Here is a 21,461-nt window from a genome sequence, read left to right as displayed (position 1 = left end):
CTGGAGGTGCTGTAATTTGATGTTGTAAGCAAACTGTCATTGTCTGTTGTTCTTGATAACGTCTCGTTGTAAGCAAACTGTCATTGTCTGTTGTTCTTGATAACGTCCTGTTGCTTGTACTTTTGGAAGCCTAGTGCATCAGAGATCACATTTGTTACTTAATTTGTTGATTGTCTTTCAAAAATAAGAATTACAGTGATCAACTTACCAAAACACTTGTTTGAGGAGCGGAACTGATTGAAGGGCTGAAATTCGGGGTTATAAACAAAGAACCTTGGTCTGTTGCACCTGATGAAGTGCTTTCATTTGTATGTTGTGACATCTGGTTCATAAAAAAATGTTTAACTTTTTGAAACATTAGATGTCCACCAAAAATGAAAATACAAAGACCAACTTACCAAATGACTGTTTTGAGAAACTGAGCTGCTTGATGTGTTTAAATTCAAGGTTGCAAGCAAACTGTCATTATCTGTTGTTCTTGTAAAATTGCTGTTGCTTGTACTTGTGGATGCCTAGTTCATCAAGGATCATATTTATTATGTGAAATGTTGTATGATCTTTAAAAAATAAGAATTACAGAAGTCAACTTACCAAGTGACTTGTTTGAGCAAAAGAACTGCTTAAGTTGCTGATATTGGGGCTTGTTTTTGGACTTTCTGACCGTGTAGCACTCGATGAAGTGCTTTTGTTTTCAGATGGCGATGTCTAACGTGTAAAAGATATAAATTTTTGTTATGTGAAATATAAAATATAAATCAACTTACCAAATATTTATGAGACACAGAAATTCTTGACACACTGAAATTTGAGGTTGTAAACAAACTATGTCTGATGAGGTGCTGTCATTTACATGTGGTGACGTCTACTTTATAAAAAAAAATAAAAAATTCATGTATGAAAAATTAATTGTCTTTAAAACATGAAAATTACTGACATCATCTTACCAAATAACTTTTTTGAGAAACAGAACTCCTTTAGTTGCTGAAATTTGAAGTTGTAAACAAAGTAATATGGGTTGGACTCCCCAATGAAGTGGTGCTGCTTGTACGATTGAAAGTTCATAAAAGACTGTATTTAGTTTTGATGTGTGAAGTATTGTCTTTCAAAAATAAAAATTACAGAGGCCAACTTACCACATTTCTTGTTGAAAAAACAGATCTGTTCGAGGTGCTGAAATTTAGGGTTGTTGGTGATCTTTCTGACTGTACAGTCCCTGATGAACTGCTGTTGTTTTTAGGTGGCAATGTCTAGTGTATAAAATATTCTATAAATTGTTTTATTTAATTATTACCTATCTTCTAAATAAAACAATTTCCGAGATAAACCAAAATAAATTACTTTTTGGAGAAAAATAACTGCTCAAGTGGTTGAAAGTTGTACTTGCAAATAAACTTTCTGTCTCCGCGTTCCTTGATGAATAGCTGTCATTTGTAGTTTTGGAAACCTCGTTCATAAAGATTATATTTATACTTAATTGGTGAAATATTACTTTTTTTCTCAAGAGAAAAATGGCAGAGCTCGATGTACCAAATACCTGGTTTGTGAAACAGAACTACTTAAGTTGCTGAAAGTCTAGGGTGTAAACAAACTATATTGTCCTGTAGTTCCTGATGAAATGTAGTTGTTTTAGGTGATATTGGTTATAAAAAATTGTAGGGATGCACCAATATAAGAATTTGAGCCAATATCTGATGCATCTATTGCTGGTCTGGCTGATAACTAATATTTACTGATATTAGACATATTATGTACATTTTAGTACCATTTCGAAACTTTGAAAACACAATCATAATGTTTACCTCGCCATTGTTATCTACTTCAGCTTAACTTTCCACAATCCTGCGCTCCATCACTATCACATGACCAAAGAAATACCACATGACTAACCACCTCCATTCCAGAAACATATGGAAACAAGCTGGAAATGAATATCAGTTATTGATATTGTTCCAGTTTTATACCACAATGTTAAAAAATAACTATCAGTTGATGTTAATACAGTTATATACCATGCATCCCTAAAATATTGTATTAGTTTTTGACATATGAAATATTAGTTCTTTCAAAAATACAAAAATATCAAAATCTTACCATACGACTTGTTTGAGAAACTGAAATGCTTAAGGTGCTGAAATTTGAGGTTGTGGTTGCACTTTCCGGTTGTGCAGTGCCAGATGAAGTGCTATTGTTTGTAGGTGGTAATGTCTAGAGTATAGAAATGTTTTATACTTATTTCTAAAAAAAATTATGTGTGGAATCCTAGTTGTCTTTCAGAAGTAAAAATTACGAAGGTCATCTTACCACATAACTTGTTGGAGAAACCGAACTGTTTGTTGTGATCAGTGATGCAGCTTGCATGTTGTTTCGACAAGAATTGCTCCCGAATCTTGGCCATGTACCTATATAAAAACATTGATAAATGTTTCTAGTAAACATTTATCAAATGCTTACTAGAAAATTCTTCAATGGCACTGATATAAAATACCTTCACATAACGGTTCCTCAAATGTTGAATTTCCAAACAGCTGATCCAGGCCAAATCTAATGGTTGGTCCACCTTAACAGTGCAAGAAAAAATAAAGTTATAAACTTTACAATATGTAAAGTAACTTTGCATGCAAATGTAAATGAAGAGAAAGTGCCTTTTTTAAGTCTTCATACCCCTTGAAAATTATCTCTGTTCAGACCCAAATGTAGTTTACTGGGTTGTTAAAGTGGACCAAAATGATGTGTGGTTTATAAACTTGATAAATAATTTTAAAAAATAATTAAAACTGCATCACTTTATTCCAACTGTTGTGTGCTACTTTCCTGTGGCCTACCACACAAAATCCCAGTAAAATACAATTTTACTTTGCAACTTTGTAAAATAAAAAAGGTTTATGGTGGTAACATCAACATTGTTTGATAGTTCAAGAGGTATGGATACTTCAGGCATTGTTTGTGCCAAATCTGTGTTCGTGACTTTACCCATTTTTAAGCAGTTGTGAATATTCAGCATTAAACCTGAAACAAAGAATGAGAAAGACCTTTTGCATAAAGAGATAACATTGACATTGACATGTAATTATTTTCACCAACAGGGGACGCTCTCCCTGCTTTAGTTCAAAAAGATCATTGTACCTTGTGAGTTGTAGAATGTTGATGGCATACATGAAAATGTATATGTTGGGTTCTGCAACACGACAACATCTTGGTTGCATAATGCTTTTTCACTCAGCGTTAGTTTGTAACAGTTACCAGCCAAACTTATTTTGGGGCTGCAGTCGAAATCCTCACGTAAACAACAACCTGAAAATACAATCACATATCTGTCAGCAATGCTGTGCCTGCTAATCGCTGACCAGAAACTGAATTAGGTTTATCCAGTTAAAATGGATTGGTTCAAGTTGATAACTCTCCACCACAACATTCTGGTATGTATACACAAATACATTTCTATAGCTTCTCAACTTGTATTATTGTACTGTATGAAAGCCAGGTTAGTTTAATGCAAGGGGACAAGCAATCTCCAGTTCCCGAATTCAAAATTGGCATGGTAAAAACAGCATCAACCAGTTCTCAAAAAATGTTATCTTAATTCATGCACACATTCAACAACACTGACTGTCACAATCATTTATTTAAGAAGACGGAGACATTCATGATCACATTGACGAAAATAATAATTTTCGGCTACCGCACCTGTTTTATTTTCCTGGAGGTTGAAACACAGCCTTTTCCCACTCTCATTTATATAGACAGCATCTGCAGTATAGAGAAATACCAAGTGCAAAACATTTAATTTGGTTTTTCACAGTAGCTGTTCTTGTTAAACACTATTGTCACTGTAAATCCAAGCTCACCCGTTGGAAAAGTAGTATTGAGCGTAATATTTTGAGGAGAAATAAACAGAATGTTTTTCACTCTGGTTCTTGTATTTGGGCCTGTAAAGAAACAACACTTAAGAACATCATATCAAAGCTAAATAAAAAGTACTTGTTTAAGAAAAATTATATAATTGTAAATGTAAAACAATACATGATCTCAATAAAACTTGTATTACTTACATGAAGCTTCACAAAAATGGTCCTGGAGCAAAGCTGCATAAAGCAGAGAAAGTTTCACAACAGCAAACATCCATCGAGTGTTTACAGCCCGCGCTGTCATAATTCAAAGTAAGAAGGCAGATTGAATGAGCAAATAACTTGACTACAGCTTGATTTTATATATTTTTAAGTCCCACTTGAGTGTGTAGCTGCTTCTGCGACATGGTTTAGATCAAATATGGATTGTGTGGCGTTATCGTAACAGAAACCTGTTGTGGCATCATTACTATTCAGTCTGTTTTAATTTGCAAATTTAAGCATGACTACAGAGTGTATGTTGTCTGGTTTTGTTTTGTTTTTCGCAGATGCCAGGAATGCAATGCAAATGTTTTTGATCCGTCATCAAGGGCGTCATTTCATTTCTTTTGTCCTAGGATCCGCCTTTAACAAATCCAGTTTTTCTTTTGCACATAATTGTTTGTTTGCTGCTTATGTTTCTTACTAAGCATTTTTAAAAGAAGTAGATTTCCACAGTAGACAGGCCTATACTCTATGTAAATTTGCACTGGGGTTGTGATGGAGAGGAAAACAATTTTGTGCTGATGGTTGCACAATGGTCACCTAAATTGCTTATATTGCACTGTACCAATCTGCATATATTTAAAGCCAACCATGTCAGGAGTACTTTGGAAGTTGTCGTACCTCAAGAGAAGTTAGCGTAAGCTCTTTTTTCTTACCACAAACAAGTAAATTTTATGGAAGTGGTCTCTAAATTGATCAAGCCTGAATTGCTCCTCCAATCTTTCTATTCTTGGGCTTTAATAGGTGGCCTTATTTTTATACTAAAATAAAAGCATTGTTCACATCCAGCTTGCACTAACGATAAATATAATTCTGAAAGAAATTGCATTACCCGTTCATCTTTTATTCTGCTGATCTAAGAATCTGACAGAACCCCTGTTTCTATAGGCCACAAACATATTTTAAGATTTGAATATAAAGTTTCGACTGCCAAAATATGTTGTTATCAAAAAATGAGTAATACAACTCACACATGTATTTTTCTAGCACATGAATGGCATGATTTGCTTCATTTATATGATAATGCCATCTACCTTTCACGTTATATTAAAAGTAATGGATCTCCAACAAATCCACTTGTTAGATATCCATTAAACACACTGCAAGTGAACTGAATTTACCAACTTTCCTTGACAGAATAAATCTACGCAGCACATCCATGCCACGGCTTGAGCCTTACGTGATCAAATATTCCGTGTTTCCTTAAAAGTGGTGCAATGCAAATGAAGTAAGCAAATTTCTGCCAAAGTTTGAAAGCACCTGTTTGCATTTTGGATCTCGCTGAAGAGAAAGGCTTAATTCATAACTGAACAAGAGGACAGTTGTGTTCAGAGTTACATGTGAAATACAGTGGAATCAGTTGTGAAAACAGCAATGTTTCTCCCCAATACCGTGATCCGCTAAAAAAGCATGGTAAATGCATTAACGGTATATTCACTCATGACAAACATATAACTCACATTGTCATAGTTACTTGCCCATTTTTTTAAAAAAGAAAGATGGTCACATTTGAATGTTTCAGATCATGAAACATTTTTTTACGTCAGGAAAAGACACCCTGAGTAAATTCTGGCTGCTTTTATTAAGGCAATAAAACTTTACAATCCAGTCTGGCACTAAGTAAGTGGGCCATAAATCTGGTTGTGCCATTGTAGGCAGTGACCACTGCCATCACATGGTTGTGATAACTGGCAATCAGTCAATACCATTGCAGTAGATTAACTTTGTCCCTCTCTGTTTTGAAAAAATGTTTTTCTTCAGCCACATTTAAATTTTCTATGCAGTGTTTTTAAGGATATGCAATGACATCTCAATGGATTTAAGTTTGGGCATTGACTGAACTACAAAGCTTTCATTTTGTTTTCCTTTTCTGAGCCATTCAAAGGTGGACTTGCTGGTAGGCTTTAGATTATTATTCTGCCATAGAACCAAGTTCACTTGAGCTTAGGGTTATGACCTGGTGGATGGACATTTATTTGGGCAAGTTGTCCATGTTTCAAAGCGGCAAAGCAGACATAAAGCATCACACTAGATAGGTTCACCACTGTTGTGTTTATTTGTTGTTTGTTTTATCATATGAGGTTAAAAGCTCTTACTGGACCTTAAAATCAGTGTAACCCTTCCCTGCCTAAGAGATACTGAAATTGGTGCCCTGGTTTAACTAAATAATTACATTTTTAGTATTAATTTAATTCATAATACATTATTGATTACAATTATTAATAGTTATAATTCCATGAGGTCTCACATGTTGGCAATAATTTTTATGCCAACATGTGAGGTTGCTGCAGCATTTTTGGTTTCCATAATTCTGACTCCCAACAACAGCTACAGTTGGATGTTTGTGGAAAGTTTTTGCTTTTTTTTTTTTTTTTAAAGTACATGACATGGGAGAGAACAAAAAGCCCAATCAAAATGTGGCCTCTTAATTTACATCTCTTCCCTGAAAGCAAATTCATAATCCTAAACTTTCTTATCTAACTGGACTACCACTTCCTTTTGACACGATTTCTCCCTCTTTGGAGAACTGTTGTCCTGTGTTTTTGTCTCTTCTTGGCTGTAACTCTATTGGCACCTACAAGTTACAAACCTTTCAACAATGATGACTACCATTTGCAGTCTGAAGCATTGGTACCCCACTGAATACACAAAACCTATGTGCCCTGAGCAGATGCATGCTACTAAACTTAAGTCATATTGACAGTCTGATGATTTTTTTCCCCTTCACGTTTGACTTTCGTCTTTTTGTCTACATATGAATCATAACACCTATCTCCAAAAAGTAGCTGAGGACATGACATTTTTTTTATCCATTTATTTGCTTAGACAGGATGAAAATGAAAGCACAGATACAAACAAGATGCAGCCCATTAATTTACATTGGCTTCTGTCAAACATTGCATTCACAAACTGGTCCATACAAGTAGTGTGTAATAAAAATTTAAATTCAAACTTATAAATACATTTAAATAAAGAAATACATACAGGCAGCACAACATAGGCAGTAATTAAAAGCAGATGGGTGGAAAACAAATGTCTCCAACATTGAGCCTCTTACAGATGTTAATTGTGCAATAAACATGCAAAAACAAACTCTCTTATCATATATCACGTTGTCATTTCACATTCTGCAAGTTGATCCACTCCACTGAGATCCTGAGCTCTGTGTGCTTTCTGGAGTTACACAACCTAAAGGACTTGGCTTACAACTCGGAGCATTGTCCTGATCGATCGCTGGATTGGACAGCATCTATTAATGGCAATAGCTAGTGATGCCCCACCACATGCACTATTATTAGGTATTGAGTCGTATCAAGAAAACTATACTGTTCCATTGCGAGATGATGAAGCATCTGTCACAAAAATGGTCACAGCACCGTTTTTGTTTGTCCTGTCAGACCTTTCGGTTTATTACGAGACATCAAATCACATGACTGACCCTAATCAGGAAACAGTAGTACCTTAGTTTACCTGTAGATGTGCTAAAAACAACCGAAGAAAACGTAAGTATTAACAGCAAAAGCAGGTTACCTTACACTCTCAATTGTTACCAAAATCTCTTGCCTCGATGTTTTGCTACCATATTATTGGTGTCTTTTTAATGAAATCAGTAGTGCTACCTTAACAATTATTTTCTTCTGAATCAAGATTGATGCATTTTGCTAAAATTGTCTCTTCCAATTTCACTTCCAATTTCAATCTTTTGGCAGAAGCCTCTCAACAACCATATAAACTTATTGGCAGGTGCTTACATACATAATATAACACCAATTGGTTTTGACAGAAGTGTGAAATGGGTTTTCTCCCTCAATGCTACTGAGCCTACAAGCAGAAAGTGCTGCCATAGGGAGAGGTCGATTACCTAACACAAACTTTGAAGCTATAGTGTGAAAAATGTGCCAGTGGTGCCTCCTGGCAAAAATTTGACAGGCGGTGCTACAATTATGTGTTATTGTATATTTAGCACAGCTTGAACATTATATCGCCTCGTGCTGTTTTGGTCATTTCTGGTTGTTTTGTCAGCTATGTAACTTAAATACTTAGAGACATGATCAAATTTAAAACTACACTTCTACTGACCATAAATTTGTGGTCAGTAGAAGATGTCACTTAACTCCTCCATGGAGTTAAGTGACATCCGAGTTGACCTGTCTGTGTCAGACTAAAGGAAGCTGAATGCAAATCCATGCCATACTTTTCAGATTCATATTGGTAAAAGATCTGGTAAAAGGTTTGATAATTTTGTGCAATTCTGTCTTTGTCTGTCTCATAAGATAATAGTAATAAACATATGTACAGTGTATGTAGATACATTAATGGATATGCTTGATTCCTCACAAGTTACTTTTTAAAAGTTTGTAGTAGTAATGCGAAAAATGTAGAGTTCAACAAGTTACAGTACACATAATTTTTATTTTTTTTTGTAACCCAACAAAAAAAATAATCATATTTTAAATGTTGCTTACATTTATATATGTTCATCTGAATCAGTCCAAGTAGTTACATTTTGGAGAATAGCTTTAAGTGAGTCACATTCTCTTAGCCATGTTGGTCTCTTGGCCAGTTGTAAAAGAGCCACGTTTATTATACCTATCAGCCATAATTTGCATTCCACTGAAGCTGTGGAGTTTCATTTAGAAAGTTAAAAAGTAGTACAAGTTACTGTTTTAAATTGCTTTTTAAATACAAATGGTAGTATGATATGGTAAGGTAATGTAAGACAGGGATTTTAGTAAATTATTGAGTCAGACTAATGATTTCCTGGAGATTACCTGAGGGAAGAAGTCCCTGATTTCAGATTAATTTAAAACTCAAGACTGTTTTTTACACTTTGTAGCAACTGCCACATGAAATGAAATGCTGTCCTCTGGTGTCCATACAGCCTCAGAAGATATTCATCAGACAAAAAGGTGATAAAGCTCCACAAGTAAAGATGTTGAATTTCAGTTGAGAATATGATTTAATTAATTCAATGTCCATAGGAGGTAGGAATGAGTACCTTAGCCATGAGGAGATGTGGACACAGTCTCTGAGGTTTGGTTGCTGCTCTTGGTTTGCTTGATGTCCTCTGGAAGGATCCTGCTGGAGAAGTAGTAGTAAACGAACAGGAAGAATCCTACAAACAGAATGCATTCGTTATTTCTTCCTGTTACCTTTCAGGAACTTGGTCTGAAACTCAAACTTATCAGTTTTAGGCCTACCTTGAAAAGAATTAAGGATGGTGAAGATGTAGTAGGAAGGAAGGAGCAGAGGGCCGTAGCTAAAAAAAGCAAATCCCCAGGTGATGCCCAAGAGGCAGAAAAGTCCCAGAAGAGAGAAAACTCTTTTCTTGGTGGATTCTTGGGTTTTTGCTTCTTTGGGTGTAAAGTGTTTGATCTGCACTACGGTTATGACAAATATGGTTAAAGTGAATATGAACACAATGCCATAGTAACTAATGTTTACAGCTAAGTGGGTCGCAGAATCAGGGATAAAGCACCTGGAAATCATGAAAGAAATGCAATTATTTTGGAGCATCACAATCAAATGTAAAGTCTGATATATATTTAATATTTCCTTACATAGTTACAGAGGTTCCATTATCACCAGAAATGTGAATGTAGTCATATTTGCTTGAAGCAAGAAGTCCAACAACCACAACAGCTGGAATAACTAAACAATATTTTTTCTTTTAGTTATTAGAATCTGCAGACAAATCAATGAAAGTTTTTGGCATATATTTCTTACCCCATCCCGCGATGCAAATCTTGCCCATATAATATTTGATGCCTAAGGAGATCTGGTGTAGATTCAAGTACAGGTTCAAAGCCTGCATGAAGAACCATGTGAATGTGGCCAGCATGCTGTAGTGCAGAGCCGCTGCCATCGCCACGCATGCTGCTGAGATCTCCAGTTTAGCGATTGACTCATTTACCAAGAAGCAAAGGTTCAGGAAGAACAGGGCGACAAAGAGATTCATGAGGATCTTTACAGCCTCACTGGCTTTATTTTTCCTGTGAAGCAAATTGGTTTGTGTTAACAACATTGTTCAGAGAGGAATGATCCAAATCAAAATCAGACTTTTTGATATTCTTACCTAATCAAAAAATGCATGAAGAGAGCCACACCCAGGAAGAACAGGGATATGCCACAACCAGCCTTTGTGATTTGGGTCAGGGTTTCCAAGTCAGAGGAACTGATCGGTACATCTGTGGACTGATTTCAAACAGGAGCACGTATTTAATAAACCTGAAACACTTTTGAATATCTTGAAATTGACTTTTAAAAATAATTGTATAAAAGTTTATAACCATGAGAATAGCAAAAAATGTAAGATGAGAGCACTGGCATGTGATGCTGCCATTGGCCTCGTTTGTTAGGCAGCCATCCGTGATCCACTTGTTTTTGCCACCTGGTGGACAGTCATATCACAAAGCAAAAACATGAGACTGGACAGGAAAGAAAGAAAGTAAAGCTTTGAATTCAATGAAAGATTTGGGAAGCATGGGTTTGGATGATAAAATTATAGGAACTGATGTACAAGAGCAAACTTGGGTTTTCTTACAGTTCCTTACAGGCAAGGCCCTGTTTTATTTATTTAAAATATGTGAGAAAATACAGCATTTTTTCAAAGAGAATGCAAGGTTTTAATGAGAAATACATGTCTTAACTTCCCTGACAGGTCCAATCAGCTGACATCTTGCAATGACATTCTTAAGCCTGCATTTATAAACTTTACCGGGTCTTTTAAAAAACTGTACAGTATAACCAGAAAAAAAAAATAAAATACCTTCTTTACTTGTGCCATCCCATGATACGCAAGTGGCATTAAATTCAGTCTGCAATAGCATAGAAAAAAAATGAATACAGATGCGAAATGATGGCTGTTAAGGAAGTAGTTAATATCTCTCTTACCGTATTCACATCAGTGAAGTGAATATCAATGGTTTCTGAGAGGTTGGAGATGCTCACTCCCATTTCAACCCCCATCATTTCATTGTTGAAAAAGGAACTGGTTTTGTTGAGCTGTTTAAAGCAAAATAAATAAATAAATAAATGCTTCAAATCATTATTTTGTTTTATAAAATAAGATCATATTTTGGTTTTACCTTCTCAATTTCTGGGAAAAGAAAAACTCCTGCAAAAGAGCCATTTTGTTCAATAGCCGATTCACTGGCTTTCTTAGGAAAGTGAATCGTTTTCTTGATGTTTGTCACCCCATTATTGTTTTTCTTGAGAATCTATCACAAACAGAGAATATTAGAAAAACTCAACTTCTATACCTTTTTATCTGTTTTTCATTGTTCTGTCATTAAAGCTGTGTACCATTACATCCCCACTTGATTGAAAGCCAAAGTCCATGACTGTCTGATTTTGTTTTGGCAGTCTAGACATAACCCCAGTGATGTTGCCCATTTTGATGGCAGCAGAGCTGGAGTTGCCCATACTATCCAGTATGAAACTAAGATTCTTCATTAATTTTCTGTAATGGAAAAATATATTTTAAATAACATTGTCAGACAATGTGATCAGCCTCTGTTATTTTTTACATTCATGACAAAATATAATATATATTTACGCTGCTTGATCTGAGTCCAGAGGAGTCTTTGGGGCATCGAAAGTTAGAAGTTTTTCTGGCTTATCTTCTTCAACTAGTGGCACACTTGACTGGTTTTAAACAAAATAAAGTATGTTTTATCTTTCAATGTAAAATGTCAGTACCAGTATTGCAGTGTAGTGTAAAATAAATGTTTATCTTACAAGCAAAATCCCAAAGAATGTAAGATGAGAGCATTGGCATTTAACGTTATCCGAGTTCCTAATTGTCTTGCAACCAACATCGGTCCAGTTTGGTTTATTTCCTAGTTGACAGCAGAAGCACAAAGCCAAAAGATGAAACTGAACTTAATCGCAAATAATACGCTCATACTCATATAAATGTATTACATGCAGTTAGTGAACAAAGGTGGCACATTTTGCTGTTGGAAAGCGAAATGAGAAAAAACCTTTGCTAGAAAACTTTCTCATAAAATTAATTGTAGCCACCTTAAAAGTAGACAGGATGGTGTTAAAAACCCAAACTTTGTTTAAAACAGCAAGTTGACAAAATATAAATAAAATACATCTGCTTCATTCATCTGCTCGTCTTTGCTTTGGCCTCCAGCCTGGTAGAAGCCATGTTGATAATTTGATTCTCTAGTAGATTGTACTGCACCAATTTAAAAGTCAATCTGTAATCCTAATTCACACTGAATTAAGAACCTTTCCTTGCTCTGTGATTATATTAACGTATAGAGGGAGGACCCTTGGCTATTGAGAAACAATTGCTTGTACTTAAATAATGCTAAATAACAAATTACAAACATAAATGGGTGTTTCTGTATATTTCCAAATATAACTTTAATTCCATCCTATACTAGGATAAATGTTTCACTTGTAAAGAAAATTCACGAATCTAATTGTTTAGCAAAATGTGCTAGAATTTATATGGGCTAAACTAAAGAAATACAAATTACTTGATCTAGACTAAAACTAAATGTAGCATTAGTCAAAATACAGTGACTAAATTTAAAGTGAAATCTGCTGCCAAAGTGAACATTGCCACTCACTAACTTCTTGTGTAAAGTTCTTGTGTACTTTCTTTGTCATGATAAATACGTTATGTCTGAAAAATACAAGAAATCTACTTGCTACTTCAAAGATGGTTCAAGAAGCTAAAAAATTTCTCCTCATAAAAGCTTGAGAAATTATGAGACTGACTCAGATTTATGCAAAAGCTATTTTCTAAGGAAAAAACTCTTTAAAATTAATATTGTGTCATCACAGCAAGACTTTACAAATGGACCGTTTATGAAAGTAGTATTGTTATCCAACTTACCATTACCTTTATTGTTATCCCATGATACACATGTGGGCATTAATCCAGACTGCAGGATAAAACAAAGCAAAATATAAAATATCTGAACATGTATTCCGTCTAACGAAGCAACACTTTGAGACATACCGTCACCAGTGTGACATTGTTGTACTGAATGTCAATGCTTTTTGATAGATTGAATATGTTTGATCCCATTTCAATTCCTAGCACTTCACCATGCAAAATAGATGAATCGTTGTCATTCTGTTGAGGGTAAAATATGTGATTTTTACAGTATATTAAAAAAAACAACAACACTCAAAATAGATAAAAAATTTGATCTTACCTTAAACACTCCTGGAAAAATTAGAATTCTTATATAACTTTCACCGTGTGTCTCTGCCATTTGTATGGCTTCTGTTGGGAGGTGAATTTCGGTGGCAAATCCTTTCTTCTCATCGTAGTTTTCTCCAAGAACCTATCTCAAATAGAAATGATCAAACTCAGGAAGAATAATCTTTTTACAAGTTTGTTTCTTTTTTAACTGAAGCTACATACATTTACATCTCCATTTGATTTGAAGCCAAAGTTCATGACAGCAGAATTCGGTGATAGTTTAGCAATCACTCCAGTGATATTGCCTATTTTAATGTCTGCTGTTCTGACATTTTGTCTGGCCATTTGGTCTATGAAAACACTCAAATTAGACATGATTTGCCTGCAATAGAAACATAATTACATTAAACATTTACATTTCTTCACTTATATAACTCCAATGGTAGCTTTTTTAACATATGTTGTGTAATATTTTTTGTTATTGCTGTTATTAAATAAGATACTCACACTGCCTGCGTTGGGTCCTCAGGACTTGTTAAGTTGTGTTTAATTGTCATCTCTGGTCTTTTTAGAGTCTTTGGTATGAAACAAAATAATAGATTTAGCTCTCTTGGTCAAGGAGAAGAATAAATCATTTGAAATCAGAAAAATCCCTTTACCATGACGACAGCAATGAATGTGTTATGCGAGCATCGGCAGTTGATGTGGCCATTTGTCTGATTTGTTAGGCATTGATCTGCCGTCCAGGTTTGTTTATTGCCTAGTAGACAGAAGTGACACAGGAAAATAACATTAGACACAAAATCAAAGTAGTGACAAATATTTTAATTAAAAATAATGTCTTCCTTCTGTAATTAGGTCAACACAAGTGGCCATTGAGTGTTTAAAAGTTGTCCTTTATATTATCTTTGAAAAAATATTTGAATTTTGTATGACAGATATAGTGATGCACCACTGTATTAAGAGATGTTTATCTGAAGAAGAGAACTAATGAAAGCTGTGCGGCTGCTTTTACAAGATGTTGAAAGTGTTGGGAAAGATACATAATTTATATAATATTGGTAAATATCATTCATCGGCACTAACAGCAGTATAAATATTTCCTTTCTGCCCAAATTTTCACATTGAGCCTTATCTATTTAATAAACTGTAAACTGATGTTGAGAAGAAGCCTATTATGTTCCATCAGGCTGAGTCTAATAAGTACAGTAATTACAGTAGGCTAACATAGCTTTCTTAGCTAATGTGAAGGCACCTTACTGAAATACCAAATGGTCACAAACAAAATGCCTACATATATTTCCAATTTGTGAAATATATCCAATCCACACCTCTTCCAGATAATGGCTATTTTATTCAGTCCACACTACATCTCAAGATCACTGCCTTAATTAATTATAGTATTACTGCCAGCATTTGCACAGTTATTGCATAATTTTTACTCTGTTTTGATAACGTTTCTGTTGTTGTTGCACATCTGTTTTAATGCATTGACGGAGGATCTTGTCCAGAGTTACAGTAAGTTCCTGCAATGGAGTGAAACCTGGGAAAAGTTTGAATTTATTGCAGAATTTACATGTCTGGAAGCTTTACTTCATGAGCACCACAGTTCTCATAAAGAATAAGTGATACAAGTGCAGATGCTCTGCCCACATGCATAGTACAATACATATAGAGCACCAGAAATCTGGTTCATGAAAAATCATCCTATTTTGTCACAATACCATATTTAAATAAAAATGTGTGAAGCATTTTAATAGATTTAGGCTAAGGAAATCAAGTCACACATTTGTTGCAGGAAAACAAATTCCCCCAGTCTCCCTGCGGTTCATGACAAATAGCCTAGTCACTTGTCATGACTAGGATACATGGATCAGTTGAATTTGTAAAATCAGACCTTATTCTTTTTTAGGGGTTTGCAGCAATCAACTGTAACGCAAAAGCAGTAAGTATTTTTCTAGGTCTAGTTCACCTCCCTGGTGAGATGCTCCAGGCACGTCCCACTGGGAGGAGACTCAGAGGAAGACCCTGGAAGGACTATGTTTCCCAGGTGGCCTGGAAAAGCCTTTGGATTCTCGTGGAGGAGCTGGAACAAGTGACTGGGGAGAGGGAAGTCTGAGCTTCCTTACTTAGGCTGCTGACCCCACGAACAGACCCCGGATAAGTGGAAGAAGACGGACGGACGGATGGATGGATGGATGCACATACATAACATACATACACTCACATGTGTGATGCACACAGCATAATAGATAGTAATGTTAGCTAGCTTAGTTAGCTAGCTAGTTTCAGGAAAGGTGCTCTTTCTTCACACTTTATCCCAATACAAGTTTACAACCTTCATTGGATAAAAAGTGACACACATGCTTCACTTTATTTTCCTCACTTTTAGACCAATTTAAAATGCATTTGTCAGTTCTGCAGCACACATTGCATTGTAAAGAGACAACAACTTTACAATGTTTTTCTAGACCATAGATATATGAGGTTTTTTTTAAACTGTTTAATCAGTGTTTCTTACCTTTGTCATCCCTAGACACACAGGAAGCACTGTACTTGTTCTAGAACAAATAAGAAAATCCACAATTGGAATACATTTTCTGTGTACATAAAGAATATGAGGAAATTTCTTAACATATCTTTACCGTGTCCACGTTACTGTAGTGAATGTTTATGGCTTGTGGGAGATTGGAAATGTTTGCTCCCATTTCAATCCCAAGCATTGTATTGTTCAAAAACTCCTGCAAGAGAAATATAATCAATAATAAACAATATATTGATATTCACAAAAAAAAACCCATCAAATCATGTTTGTTCCTACTTTAGGCATTCCTGGAAACAGCAGAACTCCAACGTATTTACTATTTCTTTCTACTGCCAATTCATTGGCTTCTTTAGAAATTTGAATCTGCAGATCAAGCTCCATGTCCACATTGTTCTGTTCCTCCAAAATCTTAACAAAGAGAGATTAAAATTAACTAGAACTCTTCTAAACTCTTGTTTTTCTCTTTCTGTTCTTGAGTCAACAGAAGCTTCATACTTTCACATCCCCACTCGCTGTGAAGCTAAAGTTCAATGCAGTTTGGTTTTGACCTTGTGGTCGCAGTTTTGCGATTCCCCCAGTGACGTTTCCTAATTTGATGAATGCTGTACTGAAAGCCCCCATTTGGTCCTGGTAGAAACTGAAAGCCTTCATGACATTTCTGTAATAAAAAACAAAATTGATTAGTGACCTCTCACATTAATCAGCTATCTTGCACTAATGCAAAGCAACTCTATTAGGGTGCATGTCATCTTGGAATTATTCACATCAATAAACAAATATTTACACTGCTTCCTGTAGAGTTACGACATTGTTTGTGTTTGGAAAAATTAGATTCAGCGGCTGCTGAACCCCAGCTGAGTCCGACGAGTTACAAGATATGATTTTCACAATGGATGTTATTTTAGATCCAAACTTGAACTTGTACTTAACACTAGCTGTGAATTGAAGCACAAGAATAACACAAACAAAATGTTTAGTAAACATTTTGTGAACAAAATGTTTACTGAAATATTATTGGAACTTAAAACTTAGAATACCTTCACAAGTCAGCAAATCATTATATTGATTTTGGTATAGATGATCCAGAGTGATTCTAACATTCCTGCCACCTGAAAACAGAATAAAATAAGTTGTTGCGAGCTGTTCTACTACAAAGTTTAGAGACGTCGCAAAAGAATGTGGTTACCTGGCTTCAAGCAGTTATCAAGTTCAAGAATGAACTCTAAGTGGAAAATCATTCAAACGAAATAGATTAGAAGATGAGGCATTAATGACAAGTTATTTACAATTTTCCTCATATAATTTCCCTCATACACTGCTTGCAGTGTATTTAAGGTTTAAATCACTTGGAGATTTGGTTCGTTTGTACCTGTTGAGTTGTGGAGCTGTGAGAGCATGCATGAAAAATTGCTCATTGGGTTCAGTAACACCACGATGTCGTGCTTGAGTAGAATCTCTCTACTGACAGTCAGGCTGTAAGTGCTGTCACCGAGCCGAACTATTTTGGTGCTACAGTCGAAACCTTCAATGCCACAACACCCTGAAACAAAATTAAAAAGAAAAAAAGTCCTCATCATTTACTGGTGAAAATAGAAAACTGACTTACAGGAAGCTGATGATAGGTCAGACACAGGAAACCTGTACCTGCATTAGACTGGTTTGCCTGAATGTTAAAACAAAGATGAGTTCCATTTTCTTCTTTAAAGACAACATCTGAAAAACAGAAAAAAGAACAGAAACAAAAAGCAACAAATAAGCTAAAAAATAAGATAGACACATTTTTTCCTTGGAAATTGTTATGTCAGGAGTCCTTTTTTACATGGAGTCCAAGCTCACCTGATGGAAAATGAGGATCAATTGGAATTTCTTCCGCACTGAGAAAAAGTATGTTTTTGAGTCCGTGTTTTGTCTTGGTGCCTGTAAAAAAAATTAAATAAAATAAACAAATACATAAATAAATAAGTAACTTTAAAACATACAAATCAAACACATCAATATGGACAGAATAATTTTAAAAGTTGCTGTTACTTACTGGAAGCTTTACAAAAGTGGTTCTGAAGCAAAATTACAGAGAAGAGAACAAAAATCTTCAAAAGGAGAATCCAGCGATGATTTACAGCCGACGGTGACATTTTAAAGGATTGAGCAGGAGCAAGAAGATAGACCACAAATTGACAATATAAGTAATTTTTAAATGCACCTCAGTCTGCGGTTGCTTCTGTTGTATGACTCAGATGGAGTCTGAATTGTCCATCGCTACCACAACACATCTTCTGTGGCATCATTACCATTTTGTCTTATTTAACATGCAAATGAAGCATGATGACGGAGTGGACACGTTTTAACAGATGGCCTGTTTTGTTACAGACTGAATAAACTGTAGTGCTTTTACATAATTGTTAATCATTTTTACAGTCATTATATATTTTTATTTTTATTTGTATTTTTTATGTTATTAAACATTTTCAAAAGGAAACAGCCGCACTATTATCATAACAGTCGCTGACTGTTTATAACTTTTCCACAGTAAATCTTCTGTTTCTGCTGCTTTTAGAATAATTTGATTGCAACAGGCTTCTCTGTCTGTAGATACGGCTGGTTGTGTTCACCATGAAAATAACTTGTGTGTATATACTGCAGATGACTAAATACACTGAAGTGATGCCATTTCATTAGATAATCTGCTATTTATTAATGCAAACAATTGATCAGATGTACCCAATAATGTGGCAGATGAGTGTATTTTTTGGGTTAATAAAAACAAGGACATGAAATAATGACATAGGTAGAAAAGTTACTTTTTTTTGTAACATTTTAAAAACACTCACAGTGCCTGCGAGTTTACATAGTTTAGTAAAATTAAGGGAGGATACAAACACTGAGGTGAATATGTTTTCAACCTGACATGCAAATTTTTTAGGTTCCACAGTTTCCATTTCCTTCCATTTTGACTGTTGAGTGTTTCATGTCCGTCATGTACAAAGCTGTGCAATATGGTAGTTAATATAAAAAGTAACTGTTTAATTTAATTAACAACCATAAATAATTTAAGTTTTTTAAATGCCTGAACTGGCATTTACAACCGAAACATACAATTTATCCATTTTACCTGTAAAGGTTCATATGCTCAAGCATTAACTACTTCCTTAAAAAGTGGTGTGAATAAAATGACGTAAACAAATATAGTTGCTGCAATGCTTTAACATCTATTTGCATTTGGATCTTGCTGAGCAGAAAAACTTTTTTTATAACTGTACATAGCAACCGTTGCCTGTTTGTGTTTTGTGTTACAAGAGGACTGCTGTTGAAGTCCTTAAAATGCTCCAAAAATGACTGAACTAAAGTAAGAGGAAGTTGAACTATGCTGCCCTCACAATGTGTTGTTCTTATAAAGCTAAACAGCTAGCCACGCATGTACGCAAGCTAAACAGCTTGTTTCTTTAGATTATTAGTATTTAATATTAGTATCATTAGTACTATTTTCTGAACTTTTCTGTTCACATTTCACTGTACTATTTTATCTTTCCAGTCCTCAGCTACCATGAGCTTCCTGACAGGTGTTTACATGCATATAGGATCCATGATCAGCCTCGACAGAAGTGTGAAATGTGTTTTATACCTCCAGGCCTCTAGCATGCAAGCAGAAATATAAACGGCAGAGTGAGGGGTGGGTTACATAAGATAAACAGCTAGTTCTTATAAAGCTAAACAGCTAGCCACGCATGCACACAAACTAAACAGCTAGTTCTTATTAAGTTAAACAGCTAGAAAAGAATCCAGTTCTTGATAGTTTTTCTTGGTTTTACTTTGCAACTCTTTATCAAAACACAAACTGTTGCCATGCAGAGTTATAAATAAAGTCTTTCTGCTCAGCAAGATCCAAGTTTGTAAAACTGTAACAAATACAAAACCAAGTATGGTACACATCAACCACAGATAAAATACAGAAACAACCAGACCCCAGCAAACAAATGGCTCCCAATTAGTACTAATTAGCTAACAATGTAGCTTAGCTTAGAATTTTAGTTGTAAACAGAAAGCACTTTTCCTGATAAAATATTACACAATACTGAAATAATAATTAATACAATTAATTTAAAAACAAATAATGTCCAAGGGACAAACATGTCTGAAGAACAGCCAATGACACCATGTGTACAGCCAGTCTGCTTCTGCTCGACTTACCAAATTAAACACAATGTCCAATATGACATAGACATTTATCAAATTGAAATAATTTTTAATAATTCTAACTGATCTAAATCAAGAGTGAGGAAGGAAATGTATATTATTTTGGTATTAACTTGTTTGATCTGTTGAGTATTTACAGAACATATGTAAATCTATTTCCATGCAGTGAATGGTCACATAAGCCTACTGTCTCTGTTCAATTCATGCTTGAGTTATGTGTACCTATGTGTGATGTACAGCTAATTTGCTAAACTGTTTTTTTATACCTACCAGAAAGCTAAACTATATTACAGTACTGAAAAAAAGTACTTTTATCTTGCTTGTCCTATTTTGTCAAAGTTCAAGAGCTTTGATCGGCAACGTTTCTGTATCATTGCTCCTCTTTATTACACTCACCCTGAGCACCAGGGTGAGTGTAACTTTTTGCTTGACTTCAGAAAAGCTTTCCCGAAAACACCTTAATATTTTATTTTAATTTTTTGATTTTTAAGAGCTGAATTTTTAAGGATTAAACACAAGCACATCATAACGATATCATGACTTTAGTTGAAGAGGCTCCAAATGTTTTACACAACCCCTCCCCTCTTGATTTGTGTTTATTTGCAGTGATTTTGTTAACTTCAATCTGTACTTTTAAATGAACTTATAATTCAGACTACAATCATCAACATTATTTGATGATCATTAACATTTTTTGTCAAGTCTAAATTCTTGAACACTGCTTTTATTGTGTTTTTTTTATAACAGCTGTTTTGAAACAACTAATTTATCCCCGTATAGTTAAAAAAAAAAAAAAAATCGCTTGAATGCTACAAAGATAACAAAGGCTGATTTCAGATTTACCATTTTAATATCTAAAATTCTGGGATAATTTGTGTCCCACAATTTAGGTTTAAAAAAAAACCTTAGAAAGCACAAAAATCCTTAGTTAGAAAAATCTATGCTCCCAAGAAACCTGCAACAAAAAATATGTAATTATTATCCTGTCCTTTATTGGTTAAAATGAATCTCATTCAGTTTTGTTTCAATAGTCCTTCATTCATCCTCTTAGTAAATAATAAGTAAACTCATAAAAAAGTAGATTATGATATTTTTTATTCTTTATAAACAGTAACCATATATATTTTTTTGCCTTTTATGGTTGGGCCATGAGTTGGTTTTGGGCGTGTCTTGCACCGTGTGTCCCTGGCCCGATCGGTTTTATGATCGGGAATTCCTCGTAAAGGCAGTGGCGGTAGACTATCTGTTAAAAACACACTATCTGATCATGGTAATGTTTTCCATTCCAGGTGAGGCTGGGAAACTAAATTAAATCAGGTGTTCCTGGTAAACCAGTTCTGAATTTCTGCTTAGCTGTCATGTATTACAGTCCTGAAAACAAGCTACATTTGTAGTCTTGCTTGTCCTGTTTTGTCATAATTCAAGAACTTTGAAATAGACAGAT

At 34.8% G+C, this 21,461-nt stretch overlaps 1 protein-coding gene across 1 annotated transcript; it reads right to left on the bottom strand.

The window, feature by feature from the left end:
• Positions 1-8,934: 8,934 nt before the first annotated feature.
• Positions 8,935-16,925, bottom strand: LOC103458534 (G-protein coupled receptor 126-like). The gene is made up of 24 exons (XM_008399431.1): positions 16,864-16,925; positions 16,611-16,761; positions 16,322-16,484; positions 16,103-16,234; positions 15,927-16,022; positions 15,803-15,842; positions 13,941-14,041; positions 13,789-13,856; positions 13,504-13,663; positions 13,292-13,423; positions 13,093-13,209; positions 12,967-13,015; positions 11,850-11,950; positions 11,668-11,756; positions 11,415-11,571; positions 11,198-11,329; positions 11,004-11,114; positions 10,879-10,927; positions 10,400-10,500; positions 10,186-10,304; positions 9,837-10,102; positions 9,671-9,761; positions 9,311-9,588; positions 8,935-9,225 (listed from the first exon to the last, which is right to left on the bottom strand). The coding sequence occupies exons 3-24, from the start codon at positions 16,475-16,477 to the stop codon at positions 9,110-9,112; spliced, it is 2,661 nt and encodes an 886-aa protein (XP_008397653.1). The 5' UTR covers positions 16,478-16,484; positions 16,611-16,761; positions 16,864-16,925; the 3' UTR covers positions 8,935-9,109.
• Between the last annotated feature and the right edge of the window lie 4,536 nt (positions 16,926-21,461).

The sequence above is a fragment of the Poecilia reticulata genome, linkage group LG22 (assembly GCF_000633615.1).
Source record: "Poecilia reticulata strain Guanapo linkage group LG22, Guppy_female_1.0+MT, whole genome shotgun sequence".
Taxonomy (NCBI): Eukaryota; Metazoa; Chordata; class Actinopteri; order Cyprinodontiformes; family Poeciliidae; genus Poecilia; species Poecilia reticulata.
Note: the sequence above shows the minus strand (reverse complement) of the source record. Positions and strands in the feature narration are given on the sequence as shown.